General features: G+C 32.2%; 1 protein-coding gene across 3 annotated transcripts in view; it reads right to left on the reverse strand.

The window, feature by feature from the left end:
- LOC111419964 (Eag-like K[+] channel) overlaps positions 1-15,084 on the reverse strand; it is a 219,965-nt gene extending 204,881 nt beyond the window's left edge. For 2 of the 3 annotated variants that reach the window (XM_071194571.1, XM_071194569.1), the window contains exon 1: positions 14,982-15,084. In XM_071194571.1, the coding sequence (XP_071050672.1) occupies positions 14,982-14,989 (8 nt within the window). In that variant the 5' untranslated portion in view covers positions 14,990-15,084. Of the gene's footprint in view, positions 1-8,081; positions 8,646-14,981 lie in introns of those variants that run through there. The other variant, XM_071194570.1, reaches the window with a different exon arrangement.
- Between the last annotated feature and the right edge of the window lie 600 nt (positions 15,085-15,684).

A 15,684-nucleotide genomic window follows, 5' to 3' on the forward strand; every position in this document is an offset into this window, starting at 1 on the left:
ATATTAGTAAAAAGAAAATTAAACGAATATGATATTACGCTAAATACTCATATTTTGGCTTCAACTCAAGATGGGGCCAATGTTATGAAAAAATATTCACAGTTGAATGGCGTTGAAAATCAAGTTTGCCTAAACCATGAAATTCATTTAGCTGTAATGGATACCTTTTATAAAAAATGTGATAGTACCAGCCTAGCACAAGATTTTTCGGGTGAAGAAAGTGAGGATGAAGAAACAGGTTATCATTTCGATGCGTTTCGAGATGATAACAATGAAAACAACTATGAGGAAGATGTGGAGAACATTTTGCAAAATGTGCGCCAGATAGTAAAATTTTTCAGAAAATCGTTAGTTAGGAACGGCATACTGCAACGATATGTTTTTGAAAAACAAGGCAAAACACTATTCCTCTTACTTGATTGTAAAATTAGATGGAATTCACTTATATCAATGATGGAAAGATTCATTCAAATAAAAGACTGCATAAACAAAGTATTAGAAGAAATCAGGTACCTGATTTTGCAATGTTCAATATTAACTTACGTGACGTACACTATGCTTTTTAAGATCACGGTGGCCACGCCATTGGGCCATGTCGACCTATACATCCTCCAGGAAACACATGATCTAGATGTCGCCGATAATATCGAATATCTAGGAAATTAAAAATGTTTACTATAATTTTTTCATCTATTAGTCACTTTTTGTCATGAGGAATAAATCCTCAAGTATATGCGTATAAGTTGAGAATCACCCTGTATTGAAACCTTTGGAATTAGCAGTTGGCAATTTGTCAAGCTAAAAACATGTGACAAGTTTATTGTAACTCATAAAAATCAACCGGCAGCAATATGGAAAATAACTTATTCTGGCAATAGTTTTAACAACTCTGCCAAAAGAGTTAGCTGTTTAGATGCCGACCATCTAAATAATTTCTTTTTAAATGTCCCCGGTGAATTGGCAAAAAACATAAGTGGTGGCGAGGATCCTTTATCACTGTTAATCGAACATGTGGATTACTGTAAATGCGAATATTTCGCATTTCATCTTAATGCGATCATGATTAAAAAAGTTAAAAACATTTTGATTCCTGTACTTACTACTCTGTTTAACCAATGTTTAACTACTGGCTGTTTTCCAGATGACTTTAAGGTGGCATATGTTTTGCTGCTGTTCAAAAAGGGCGATATTAATGATGCTTCCAATTATAGGCCAATTAGTATACTACCCGTATTATCAAAAGTCTTTGAAACGTTACTGAAAAATCAATTAGTTATTTTTTTTTAATGTATAATATTTTTAACAAACAACAATTTGGTTTTAGATAAGGGTCTTTGACCACCTTGGCTATTCAAAATTTTGTTGAATATGTGATCAGTGGTTTCGAGGCCTCTCAGTGCACTAAAGCTAGTTTTTTGGACCTTAGCAAGGCTTTTGATTGTGTTTGTCACTCAGTCTTAATTCGCAAATTATATGCATACAATGTAGCTCCAGAAACATGTAAATTATTGCTTGTCAGCTTATTGTCATCTTATCTTGCATACAGAAAACAATATGTGAAATTTAATTCTGCTATGTCTAATCCTGGAAGTATCACGAGTAGGGTTCCCCAGGGTCTAATTTTGGGCAATATTCTATTTTTAATTTATATAAATGACTTACCTTCCTTTTTGGGGCCTAGACAATCTATTTTATATGCTGACGATACTACCTTGTTAACTAGACACATTTCAGGAACAGAAGCCACAACCTTGCAAAATTTAATCTTTGAATAGTGGCAAGACAGTGTCAATGACTTTTACACATGGACAGAGTGGTGAGTCTTTAAATTCGGAGAAAGGAATCAGATTTCTTGATGTCCATGTGTACCCTGGACTTACATGGAACTCTCATGGGTAAGTTTAAGCTTCTCGTTTGAATTTCACTGTCTTTCTGCTGAGGCGTCTCTCGGAGTTTTCTTCTACTGAAGCTTTTCTAAAGTCATATTAGCTACGGTATGCGTGTGGCCATACCCCGATGAGTAAAGGAATTTTTGGCTTACAAAGACGAGCCATTCGTAGTATTGCTAAACTAAACTACAGAGATGATTCTCGCCCTCCTTTCATTAATTTAAAGATATTAACGTTTCCATCATTGTATATTTTGGAATGCCTAGAATTCATGTTATTGAATCACTGTCGGCATAAAAAGAATAATGATATTCACAAATATAAAACCAGGGGGAGGAATGATGTTCAGCATGCTTCAATACTTCAAAAATTTAGAAACGCATACAACTACTATAGGGTGCAATTTTTTCAATGTTGTGTATGGTGGTTTAACGGGCTTATCTTTTAATAGTTCGGTCAATAAAATTGAAAATATTTTGTTGGAGAAGGTTTATTACAGTATTGATGAGTGATAGTGATGCGTCTACATTTTTTTCTCTTGTTCTTTTTTGTACTTACACATGTATATTATTGACGAATGTATACCTGCGGGTTTTAACATAATAAATTGTTATTATAATTATTATTATTAGTTATAGAACTGAGTAAATCATCCTCAAATTTATTAAAGGCAGAGGGTGTTATAATATTTATACTTAATAAATTAAAGCAAACCGATAGTGAATTTGAAAAAAAATGTATCACTCAAGAAAAAAAAGAATTTTAGAAAGGAGACACATACATTAAACTACGTTATGCTATAAATTTTAACATATTCGGCGAAAAGCTCGACATATTCGATGCCAAAGAAGATGCTCTTTGGCAGAAAGACTATTTAAACTTCCAAATAACGAGAGAGAGAGATCGAGTTTGGAAATAACTTTAAAAAAGAATTAATGATGTTTGAAGCCACAAAAATTAAGACATCAACAATTGAAAATTTATGCAAAGATTTGGGGACTATACAACCGACATCTACTGAAAGTAAAAGAGTTTTTTCCGTTGCGAGTAACTTTTGTACAAAATTAAAAGTCAAAAATGAAATTCGACCTAATAGACGCGTTAGTTTTCTTAAAATATTATTTTATAAAAACATCAAGTTTATAAATTATATTTTAATTTTGTTTTTGTAGAAAAATATACCTTTTCTTTTGTATATTTTATATTTTCAATACACATATTTGCTTTGTATAGTTTTAATATGATAATTATTTTGATATCCTTCTATAAACACTCTTTTGTACTTTACGCAAATTTTTTAGTTAAATGGTTAACCGATTTAAAACAACTTATACATAATACATAATATATTACAAAGTTGCATAAATATAAAAACAGCAATTTATTGCGTGTCCATCACCTTTTGCTTTAATTAAAAAATTTATTGTTAACAGAAAAATTATTAACCTTTAATATCAAACTAATGCCATCTCTCGTATTGTGTCTGTAATATTTATTAAACCGTATCTCCGGGTATTGCAGAAAGGAGTTCCCAGAGATAATAAAAGATAGAGATTCATAAATAAAGTTGAATAAACAATCAGAACCTCAGCCGCTTTGTGTAATTTGTAATGAAGTGCTGCTTGCTAACAGCAGCTTAAAACCATCACTTCTTCGTCGACACCTTGAAACCAAACATCCGACATACAAGGATAAACCTGTCGACTATTTTAGAAGAGATTGGCTGATTATAGAAAGAGTAGTATATCTTTTTTTCTGTCAGCTTTAAAGGAAGATAGTAAAATGGCGGTTGAAGCATCATTTATCGAGTAAGCTATAGAATTGCAAAATCTGGACAGACACATACAATTACTGAAAATTTAATTAGACCATGTCCAAAAGAACAAAATGTATGCTTGGAGAAAATGCATCAAAAAAATTTGACCTAGTTTCTTTATCAAATAATACAGTATCGCGTAGCTTTTGAAAAGAATAAATTGAATTATTTTGCGATCCAGCTTGACGACTCGAGCGATGTAACAAACGCTGCAATATTGCTTGTGTATGTTAGATACACATTTGAGAATTCCATTCAGGAAGATGTGCTTTTTATAAAACTTTTAAAAACTTACACAACTGGAGAAGCAATATTTGATATGATTAATAGTTATTTTGAAAAAAAACGGAATAAACTGGTCTTATTGTGTGGGTGTATTATAAACTTTATAAAATCGCGATTTACTAATTTCCGTCTACCTATTTCAAGCGCTTTGTGAAGACGATGACACCTTTCTTTATTACTTCACACGGAAGTTAGATGGCTTTCCCGTGGCAAAGTTTTGACACGCTTGTTTGAGTTAAAATCTGAAGTTCAAGCATTTCTTACTGAACATCCATTTCATTTATCTTCTTGTCTATCTGATATTCTTTGGCTGAAAAAGCTTGCATATTTAGCGGATATATTTTGTAAATTAAATGAATTAAATTTATCACTGCGAGGCAAAGGTGTCACCATCTTAGGAATCCATGCTAAAAAAGTTTAACTTTTGGATCCAATGTCTGCGGATGAATGAGTTTTAGTTCTCTCAACAGCTTTTTATCCGAATATTCAGTTAAACTTGATGAAAACTTTAAAAAATATATACAGGGTGATTCTCAACCTATACGCATAAACTTGGGGATTTATTCCTCATGACAAATAATGACTAATAAGTGAAAAAAGTTGTAGCAAAAGTTTTTTAGTTTCCTAGATATCCGTAAAATTTACTTTCAATGAAGAATGCATAAAACACTTTAAAATAACATCATAGCAAGTGTTCGAAGTTATTTCCTATACCTTGTATATACAATTGGGATCGTTGAATCCACGATCTACCACAAGCGTGACTTAAAACCATGTTTTTTAAGTGATTTCAACAATAAAAATCCAGAGGATTGCGGTTGGGTAAATTATCGTGCAAAAGTTGTAAATAAGGAGCACCAGTTAATCGATTATCCAGAATGAAAGGGCCAATTCATTCCATTCTTGGAATTCAATTCAAGGCCAATTCATTCCAAGAATGGAATGAGATCTACTGGTAGTAGGGCTTGTACACATTGCATGTGATATGGATGGAGTTGATTGTGCCTCAATATTCGCCAAATTGTGGATTGTGATTCCCCATGTAGCTCTGCAAGTATCCTAGTACTTAGGCCAGGCTGCTCTTCGACGACATTCAAAATCTCTTTCTGGACATTAGCAATGTGTAAAGGTCTAACTGCTCCTCCATTTTGCCCAAGCCTCGGTCGAATATGTGTGTGCTTGAAATTGCAATTGTTTATCACCATCATAGTTTCAAGTAATTTCTATGTATTCTTAATTTGAAAGTTAATTTCAAGGAAATTAAAAAACTTTTGCTACAATTTTTTTCACCAATTAGTCATTATTTATCATGAGGAAAAAATCCCCAAGTATATGCGTATAGGTTGAGAATCACCCTGTATATGCGATAAATTTAAAATAGGATGTTTTGAAAATGTCCGGTACTAGGTGCCGCTTGCAGTGATTGCAGTTTTTGTTACCAAAGTTTATGATGTGGTTCTAAGTATGCTTACGCAGAAGTTGCATTTTTGTTCATTATATTTTTTATATTTTAAACATTCTGTAAACATAAATATAAATAAACTTACATTTGTGGAAGTAGTTTTTATTTTATTTTCTGAAAACCTTAGATGTCCGCCACTAGGGGATTTCCTCGTACAATGAGTTCCAAGACGAAGAAGAAGAAGTTGATTAGAATGTCTTGTGTGGTTTATGACTCTTCAGTTTAACAATGTTCATCTGATCTCCTCATTTCTTTTTATTTATAAGCAAGTGGCAGGTGATAAAAAGACAATTTCAGTTACCACTCTTATGGTAATATTCTTTTACCAATCATCAAGTTGGACTTTGCTGATTTCAATAGTCCGCAATCTTTTAGCTGATGTCTTGTCACGTGTGTCTTATGAATATCTTAGGGTTCCGATTAAAGTTGTCGATATTGGACAACATTTTTCATTTGAATGCTACAATTTTTTTCACCAATTAGTCATTATTTGTCATGAGGAAGAAGTCCCCAAGTTTACGCCATAGGTTGAGAATCACCCTGTATGTGAAGATCTCAAATATCTTCAATTAACTTTTGACGAATGCTTCCCTAATAGGCGCACTATAGCTCTAACAAGTAAATGGATATTTAGTCCTTTCCAAAAAGATCTAAATTTGGAGATCTCTCTAACTTTACTGCAAAAAGAAAAACTTTTTGAGTTATCCTGTGATAGATCCTTGAAAGCGATCTTCTGATCTATAAGGGGTTTACAAGATGAAAAAGGTTGGGAAACACTGTACTAGATGAAAGTAAATCCAAATTGGTGAAAAACTTGATAGAAAATGATGATCCGGACATGGTAAGAGTAGGAGGAAAAATAGAAGAAGTGTGGTTCTCAAGAAAGTCCGGAGATGGAAGCGTATAATAATTACAAAGATGATGATTGCAGACGATGAACAAAGAAAATAGAGGCTATAAAAAAATAGCTGGCTGAACGATATTGTTGACAATTATCGCTTTTTTCATTATTACTTTTTTATAGCTTGGACACTGTGAGGTTAGATTTCACACAGCGCGGTTCTTTAAAGTAGTACTTACGTGTGTGTCTCTAAAAATGGGAAGGCTTTATTTTCCCTGTCTGTACAAACACAACGAAATAAAATTAAGAAATAAATTGTTTCTACAAATACTCCAATCCAAAACATTTTCTCCTAGCATTTTCCGAGTTAAACAAATTAAAGAAGTATGGTTTTTATACAGTATAACTATTTTACATGCTCACCTACAGATTTTATTTTTTCATTTAAGTTGCTAATGGTTTAAAATTCACTAGGTTGGTAACAATTATAGTTGGGCTCAGTGTTGCCGTTTCGGTACAATTGTACTGAATTCAGTACGATTTCAGGGATAAAGTACGTAAAAGTCAGTACAAAATTTTTAATCGGTACAATTGTACTGAAATCAGTACATTGTTAAGGAATGCAGCAAATTACTGCTTCTTACTGGTTGTTCTTAATGAAAAGTGATTATATGTTATAACCGTTTTGTTGCTTTATTAGAAACAATTCCCATTCACGATACTTTTTAGATTAGAAATTGTTTTGTTGTTAAATGTGTTAAATTTGAGATTCGCTTGGTTTTTAATTAACATAATTGAGTTATAATTGTTTGCGAATAACATTTTGTTCTTTAATTATGGACAATTCATCTATAACTTTTTTCATAGCAATTTAATTTTATTTATTTTTACTTATTTTATAAATGTATTAATCACTAGGTAATTTTAATTTAAACTTTAAAAAATCGTTTAAATATGTTTATCGATTTTTTGGAAAGTTTCAATACCGCAGTGCGGTAGTCAGCTTTTAGACACGGATTACGAACTACGTAAATTTGTGTAATACATTATACTATTAATCAAATCATGAGTTGTTATTTAAAACAATTTTAAATCTGTAAAATCATTTTTGAAACTTTTTTGTAGTTTAAACAAACCATAAAATAGAATTTCCATATTAATAATTTTTCCATCGCCCTAATATTGTGTATCTTTCTTAACGAAGGTAGGTGTAAAAAAGATAGTATGAAAGAAGATTCCAGTTTATGAAGTTCGTGACTGATAAATTTCAAATTTTCGACGCTGACGTTTTGGTTAACGCGTTCGATAAATTATCTCGGATTATTCGACTGCTGCAGCAACAGTACCTTGAGGGCAAAACTTTCTTGCAATAAATCTAAATTTTTATTCGAATTATGTTGGCACTATTCACATGAAAAATATGTTTCTACACAATTATTCATCGAACAGAAATTTTATGAATCAAAAGTTCTTTGCAACATTCTTTCCTAATCACATCGATATAAAGTTTTACGATTATTACTTAATTTTTCTAACAATAGTAATAGCAAAAATTGATTCAAATATGATAATTTTAACTATTAATAATATCTTTGTTTCAATTAAAATAATTAACGATAAGAAATCTATTTAAATAATCTAATTAAAGAAAATATTAACAACATTGTGTTAGATATTTGCTCAGAACAGCGTTACAATTCGAAGCGTGGTGCAACAGCTTGATGAGCAACAGGTCAGAACAATCAGGGAGCGAGAAGGAATGCAGTAGTGGCGGTTGGGGTCGCTTACCACACGAACGAAGCTTTTTATATCAATCTGTTGCTCTCCCCTCTAAAATGCTTTCACCATCCACAACAGTAAAAACACCAAGGTGTGTCCTACATTTCGTTCAAAATCTTCGTCACTTTGACCACGACGAACACCACAAAGAAGTAAGAATTTTCGCGAACCAAAAAACACTTTAGTACTTGTTCAATTTGATAAACTTAAAACTTGAATGAAAACTTTTAACACTATGATGAATCATCAACAAGATAAGAAATATTTATATAAGTGGGGACAAAAAAAATTTTACACGCGTATATATCACGTATATTCTACCCGATTGATGGTGAAGTTTCAATTATTTTTCTTTCGGGAAAACAAGTTCCCGCAGTAGCGACAGACGTCCCGACGCCGAATGAAGCTGCGAACTGTACCCGGGAATGAGTCCTGTGGGATACGCATGCGTTTGTCCTTGCGATACCACGTTATCCTTAATTCTCTTCGTCTTTTTCTTCTTCGTTAGACACTTTTAGTTAATATATCAAAAAATAGATTTACGTTACAATATATAAACCTTTCGGCGTAGAATTGATTCGAAGTTGTTGTAGTCTTGGATGTAAGTGGACTGAGACCGGTGCTAAAGTTAATTGGCCTACCAGGTGTAACTGAATTATCTTATCGTAGGTGCCTCGTTCGAAATTGACTCGTTTTCCTGCCGAACCATTACCGAAGTGGATTTAATGGGATTTCGAAGCTTTGCTAACGGAATTAACTAAGTTGTCTTCAATCTTGACGTCATTTTTAATGAAGAAGATTGAGATAGATAAATATTAAAATTAATAAATTTTATAATTATACTAAATTAATTGTCGAAGAGAACTTTTTAATCATAAAATTACTATTATAGATTTAGAGTAAAAATCACGAATCTATGCAGTTATAAATCAAAAACTGCAGTATACATTATTAGAGTAAAACTCGAATGCAAGGCGATTAAAAAGCATTAAAAGGATTCAACAAATTTTAAACCAATCTTTCTTGATATTTGCGCTGCGTATTTTTGATTTTCACCCTGTTCTTTGTTGATTCATCCTAAATTTTCGGGAAAAATTTCACATGTGAGTGGATTGCTTGAAAATCGTCCACCATATTCATTACAATTGATTTATAGTCATGATCCTTGTAATTACCCAAAAATTTACTAACGACATCTTTGAAAGCAATCCAAGCTTCTTTTTCTGTCGGTTTCTTCAGATTCTTTATCCTTCATAAGCTTGCGAATATCTCTATCGATAAAGATATTTCTATAGATATTTGAAACAATTGCCATCTTTTGGAATAACCTTAACAAACTTCTCCTTTAACTTAATCTTATATGCAGAAAAACAATACTTTTTTTGCTTAAGTAAGTTGTTCCGATCACATTATTGCTTGCCTGGTTTAAGATTTTGTCTTTTCGGCCATTATTCTTTGACCCAATGTTGAATCTTAGCACGGCTATTCCACTCAGAAATAAAACATTGGTTGTACATAAACACTTTGTATATCAGCATGGTTAACCAAGAAAAATGGAAATAGTTTTCAAATCACCGTAAATGGTCTAATCGGCATATGTTATTTTGTTAAGGACGAGAGCCAGGTTTTCATAGCGCTCTTTTAAACGCACCGAGTGGTACAGATGTATTCTGGCTTCCGTGATGAACAACAGCTTTAAGACTCCTTTGTGATGAATCTATAAACAGCCTCCATTCATCTTTACCGTAGATGTAGTTAGATTTACTCATCAATCCAAGAACACCAGAATGAAAGACCTCGATTCTTTATTCATAAAAAAGAGGTTCTTTTGGGCAGTGTGTTCAATCCGGAGCCTAAAAATTCAACTGCCTCTTTCAAAAGGCCCAGATTTCTAGTGACATCATTAAGTTTAACCAATATTGGGTATTGGAGCCGTGAATTTCTGGATGTTTTGCGTGTGATAACTCTAAAGAGATGACTGATTGGCATTTCAGTTGGAGACAAACACATTAGTACACCAGGTCAATGAAGAACGAAATTTTATTAGGATAAGCACGGACTTGGCATAAACAAAAGTGACAATCATCATTTTCGCGTTTCAGTCTTCTTTCCTTTGTGTCAAAAGCGTTGATCATTGAGACACTGCACAGAAACTTTGTGAGTAGTCTACTTCCGGTGATGACTCTCAATATCGTCAACGCTCTTAATATGATTTGATTTTGCAGAATCATTTTGTAGGTATTTGATAAATAGATACTCTCTGCCATAGAACCAGTATTCTTGCAGTAGCTATAAAATAGAAAAGAAATGATAACAACGATGGGCAAAATTCGTCAAAAAGATTTACCACACACATAAAGCTTTATATGCAAGAGACAATAGGTTGGTGGATTCATTTACAGACGATGCAAAATACCGAAGTTCGTAAGTAATAGGATCTTGGCAGAGTACAAAATACGGTACCAAAATAGTAAAAATAGGACATATAGCTTTCCGGCTCAAAGAAGAATATTTTGATGACTAAGGACGCAATCCATCTATAAATCAAGAGCGAATAAATCCCTTTTACTAACAGCTTTACTGATTTCTATTCAATATTATATGCATTTATTTGTTTTTTTAATAAATAAATGTATCAAAAGATATACACATACAATTCCAAATTTAATTTTTCAAAGGGGATTTCAATAATTTGTTCCAGATCACATCGCCAGTGATTTTAACTAATCTAATTGATTACTACATCGTCAAAAAGAGCTTTCAAGAAGGTGCATGATAAATAGCAATCAAATTAAATTTAATGTTAACATTAATGACGAATACAGAGTATTGATAGCTTTAATAAATAAGTCTAGTATTGAATGGCATACTTACGAAAACAAAGCCTATAGGCACCTCAACACTTGCGGAAGACATACACAACTACTGAGTAACTCAACAAGCCAAGAGAACCATCTTCAACGACAAAGTGAAGCATGTTACAGTGCCATTGTATAGAAGTATAGAGTATGCAGAATAGGAATATAGCTGCAAATAAGAAGAGATAATTCTAAAACCAAGAAAGTTACTACGCAAGCACCATAAATTCCTCCTAATATAGTAAAGGCAGAACAAGCAACAGAAACCGCAAACTCAACACCTTTCTCATCACCATCCATGATGCTAATGATGATAAAGAGATTAAGTTGAATTAAGGCAAGGTTGATTAAAAGCCAGGGATACCGGTACTACACGTAAAATAAAATAATTATGGACGAAAAGGCTTTAGGTATTGCTGCCTGGAATACTAGAGGCACCCTAAACAATACCAAATACCACCCTGAAGTCTTCTTGAATACCTGGTGCTTAGATGTCTGCCTCATTTCGGAAACACTCACCTGAAAAATCAAGAACAAAGTTAACCTAAAAATTTCGGTCCTAGAACGAGTGAACAACTAAAGAAAGAAGCTGAATATTTCACCTATTTTACCCACGATACTAAAGAGATAACACACACAACCAAAGGTGTGATTTATAAAAAAGCAGATTATTCACTGTGACAGGCAATCAAGATAATCAAGAGACCTCTAACCTCAATTCATGCTATTAGAAACAACAATAGACCATAGTTGAGAAGTTTATATCGAACCCAAGCAAAACAATCAGGAAATGACCAATAATCAAAACCATAGAACAAAAAATATTCCACCTTTTACTCCTAAAGATGTAGTAGATGAAGTAAAACCTAATCTGAATCCAAGGATTCGCCCTCAGCACAGGAGAAATTCTAAAGTAGCTGCGTGGGAAAGGTATAACCCATGCCAGTGACATGATTATTACCTGGACTGTGCGTTCCGCATAGTTCCCGTGTAAAAGAGTGATGCCAATAGGTTAGGCAACCAACAGTGACCATTGTAGGCAAAAGCGACCGGCCACACGGCAAGGTTAATGCTATTGCGGGGCTGATAAATGCGCAAATAAGAAAAATACCCTTCTACTATGCAATTTTCCGACCTGCTGTACCTTTGTCAGTGACAAAATGACAAAGTACCTGTTTATAAACAAGTTCAAAATTTCGACGAAAATCATTCTTTTTTAATAATAACATTTTAAAACATTTTAATAATGTCATTTTAGATATTCACATGAAGCAACTTGCTCATAGTTGTCTTATTATGCTATTTTAGTAAGAGCGCTTTCTTATGGCGCGGCCCGGCTTTTGCCTACAATGACAAATGTTGGTTGCATATCCTACTGGCATCACTTTATTCGGCGAACACGCAGTCCAGTTGATAACCATGTCACTGACTCATTCTAATTTACCTCTTCGACGCATCTCTTAGATTAAAACGTACTGGCATGTTGGAAAGTTGCAGAGGCTACATTCTAAAGCTTAGGAAGACAAGTTAATGGTGTTAACTCTTTCAGAACGATTTCACTATTACCAATAGACTCAAAAAAAATTTTCGGGAAACCACTGCTCAAAAGTCTGACTCCAATAATAGAAAGTAAATAATAAATAAAATCCTACACAATGAATCTGCTTGGTAGTTTTCTTGGATGTCACACAAGTCTTCACACAAACAATGTTCCGTAGAGATATTAACATTGTGTATCTGTGATAGACGGTTTAGACTTGAAGAAAAAAGTGAATACTCCGAATTAAAAGAGGTAAAAGCGTTGGAGTGCATCTCTGTCATTACGTTTGCAGATGAGAATCTTTGTCCTTTGCCTTTTCAGATCTCAAGTCCTCCTTTCTCTTTCCGTAAAGTCTGCAGTCGTTTTCATTAATATTGCTGAGTTTGTGACCAATGCGATATACATATGTGCATATTGCATTGGTCTTTCTTTAGCACAAAAATATTTTAATTGTTTTATTTAAATACTACTTTAAATTTCGATTAACTTAAAAAATTTACATTACGTTTTTGCTTCGGTAAGAAGTCTTTGTAAAGTTCGTACAGTTCACATTTAGATTTCCAGATAGATTAGGGTAAGTACAGTTTACTTGTGATTATGTGATTCTAACATACAATATAATAATTCATTGAAGAAGTCCTCCAAGTTCCTCACTTCTACACTTTTCTTTTTTGAAATCGAGCTAGTTTTTTTGATTCAAATTCTCTCTATCAGGGTCATCGTCGATCGCTAATATTTAATGTACGTAAAAGCATTCTTTTACAAATATGATTTAGTTCACTTCTCACTTTAAAGTTGTATTCCACAGATGCAGAACACCTAGATTATTCAGGTATGTTTAAAATTTCAGTATACAAGTATAAAAGCGTTTTTTATCACAACTCATCTCCCAGAGTTCGTTAAAAATGTCCCTTCTGTCCTCTTCTTTTATAATTTATTGTTATTTATTGTTGATAGTAAATCAACGATTACACTTTATTACTATATACTTTCTTATTGCGTTTTAAAACTTTTTTTTCTTCATCCTGACTGTGACCATATTCACAATTTTACCATATTACTAGTTTTATTTAGTTATTAGTTATTATGTTAATGTAGTAACACTTATCAAACATGTTAAGTGTATCTTCTGAATATTTTGATAAATTGTTTTCGGGTTTGTTCGTATTAGCTTGAAATAATGCTAAATTCAAAATTTCCATACACTGAAATATTCTTCTATAATAAAAAATAATGTTTATTTATTCGCAATTTTTTGTCGTAAAATAAATTAATTACAAATTATAAATTAAATCGTTTTATTTATAAACTTTAAATAAATGTGAAATCACTTTCTTTAATAATGTCTGCCAAATCTAGAAGCTCTCCGTATTTCGTCTCTTAGCTTTTCGTTTTCCTTCTCTAACCTTTCAATTTCACTTCGTTGAAAACCGTTTTCATAATTCTTTGTTTCCACCAACTCTAATGCTGTAGAATGTTGAAGACGCAAATTCAAATTTTCATCCATCAATTTCTTCAACTTTTCATCAAGTTCTTTAATATTATCTTCATTCTTGTCGGCATCTTTATCTTTTTTATAATCACCATCTGTTGTATTCACGTTCTTCTGAGTGCCAGTTTCAACGTATTCGTGCTTTTTCAGTAATAAATAAGAACTTTGTTTTGGATCATTGAATACAAACTCTGTCATTTTGTTTTATTTGACAAATAATTTTTGATTAATCGAGATTTTTTTTTAAATAATTGTTTTACAAGTTTTATTTTTTGAAGAAAAAAAACAAAGATAAAAGCAAGGTCGATGGAATAAAAACAAAAACTTCAATACGAATTTAACGTTTTAAGAAGTAAATTGTGGCATTGTTTATAATTACAAGTATGAGGATAGCTCTGTATAACGCCTGATCGCACTTCTTTGTTCTTTATTACGAAAAATATTTACACAATAAGCTAAAGAACGATAAATGTATTCGGTGGTGTTCGTAAATTCTAAATTCCATAGTTTAGCGTGCCAAGATGATTATTACAAACGAAATACTAACGATTGTGATTAATTAAAATTCATAAATCTCGCAATACTTTTATTCCTTTTTCTCTTCTCTCTTTGGAATTCGTTTTATTCTAAATTCATTATTTGTAAAATACTTGAAAAAAAATTAGTGTGCAATTATTTATTATGCTGAGATTTCAGATTTTGATTTATTGTTTTCCGCGTTTGCTGACGTCATAGAAACCCACAAAGCTTGGGTCAATCCAAATTTAGGAAAGATACAAACATAATTTTTATTTCATAAAACCAGGATGTTATTAATTTAATTACAATGTAATACATATACTTTAAGATTTTTTATATATCATTTTAATTAATAATTTTGTTAAAAGAACGATAATTTTTTTCATATTCGGAGATATTTCAAACAATTATTTCCACATATGTTGATAGATACCGCTGTCTTAAGTGAAGTTCAAACTACTTCAAACATAAACTGAGATAAAACAAAGTTTTAAACTTACCCACGCATTTCGTCTTCTGTTGGTTACAGGAACGAACGCTGTAAACGCTCTTTTATGATTGGTTCGCCAAACGAGAATTCTGCGCTTTCACTCTGTGGTCAATGTCAAGATCTTTGTATAAGAAGATTAAAATAAAAATACTATTTCATGTAAACACTTACCAATCTCAACTTAAGCGATTCTAGGATTATTTGATACATGTAGAGACATCTATGGATCTAAACTGTGAACATGATATAATGGAATACTTTTAGAAGTAGATATCTATTAGAGCTTACTAGTATCTTGGTCAGTTAGCTGCGCAGAAGAAAGAGTGCGACAGTAAATCATTGAAAGTAAACTCGAGATATCAACTACCGTAGAAAATAAATTAAATACTACATAAATTTACTTTAAGTTGCTTTTCCTTGTGATATCTCAATTAATTTTTGAGATACGATTGTTTTAATATTTGTTCTTAAAGTTATGTTTCGTAAAGTTTCTTATAAAATCATAAGAATGATGTTTATGGTAAGTAAAAAAAATATTTAGCGCACATTAAATCTTCATCAAATTTGCTTTAAAATATTGTTTATTTCATCATAATATATCGTCCTTGAGATACGACTGACTAAAATTTATATTGAACTAAAATTAGAACTAAAACTAGAACTAACACTAGAAACTGTCTGAAGAAATCTTCTTCAATTTCTGAGGAAGGTTG

The sequence above is a fragment of the Onthophagus taurus genome, chromosome 2 (genome assembly GCF_036711975.1).
Source record: "Onthophagus taurus isolate NC chromosome 2, IU_Otau_3.0, whole genome shotgun sequence".
Taxonomy (NCBI): Eukaryota; Metazoa; Arthropoda; class Insecta; order Coleoptera; family Scarabaeidae; genus Onthophagus; species Onthophagus taurus.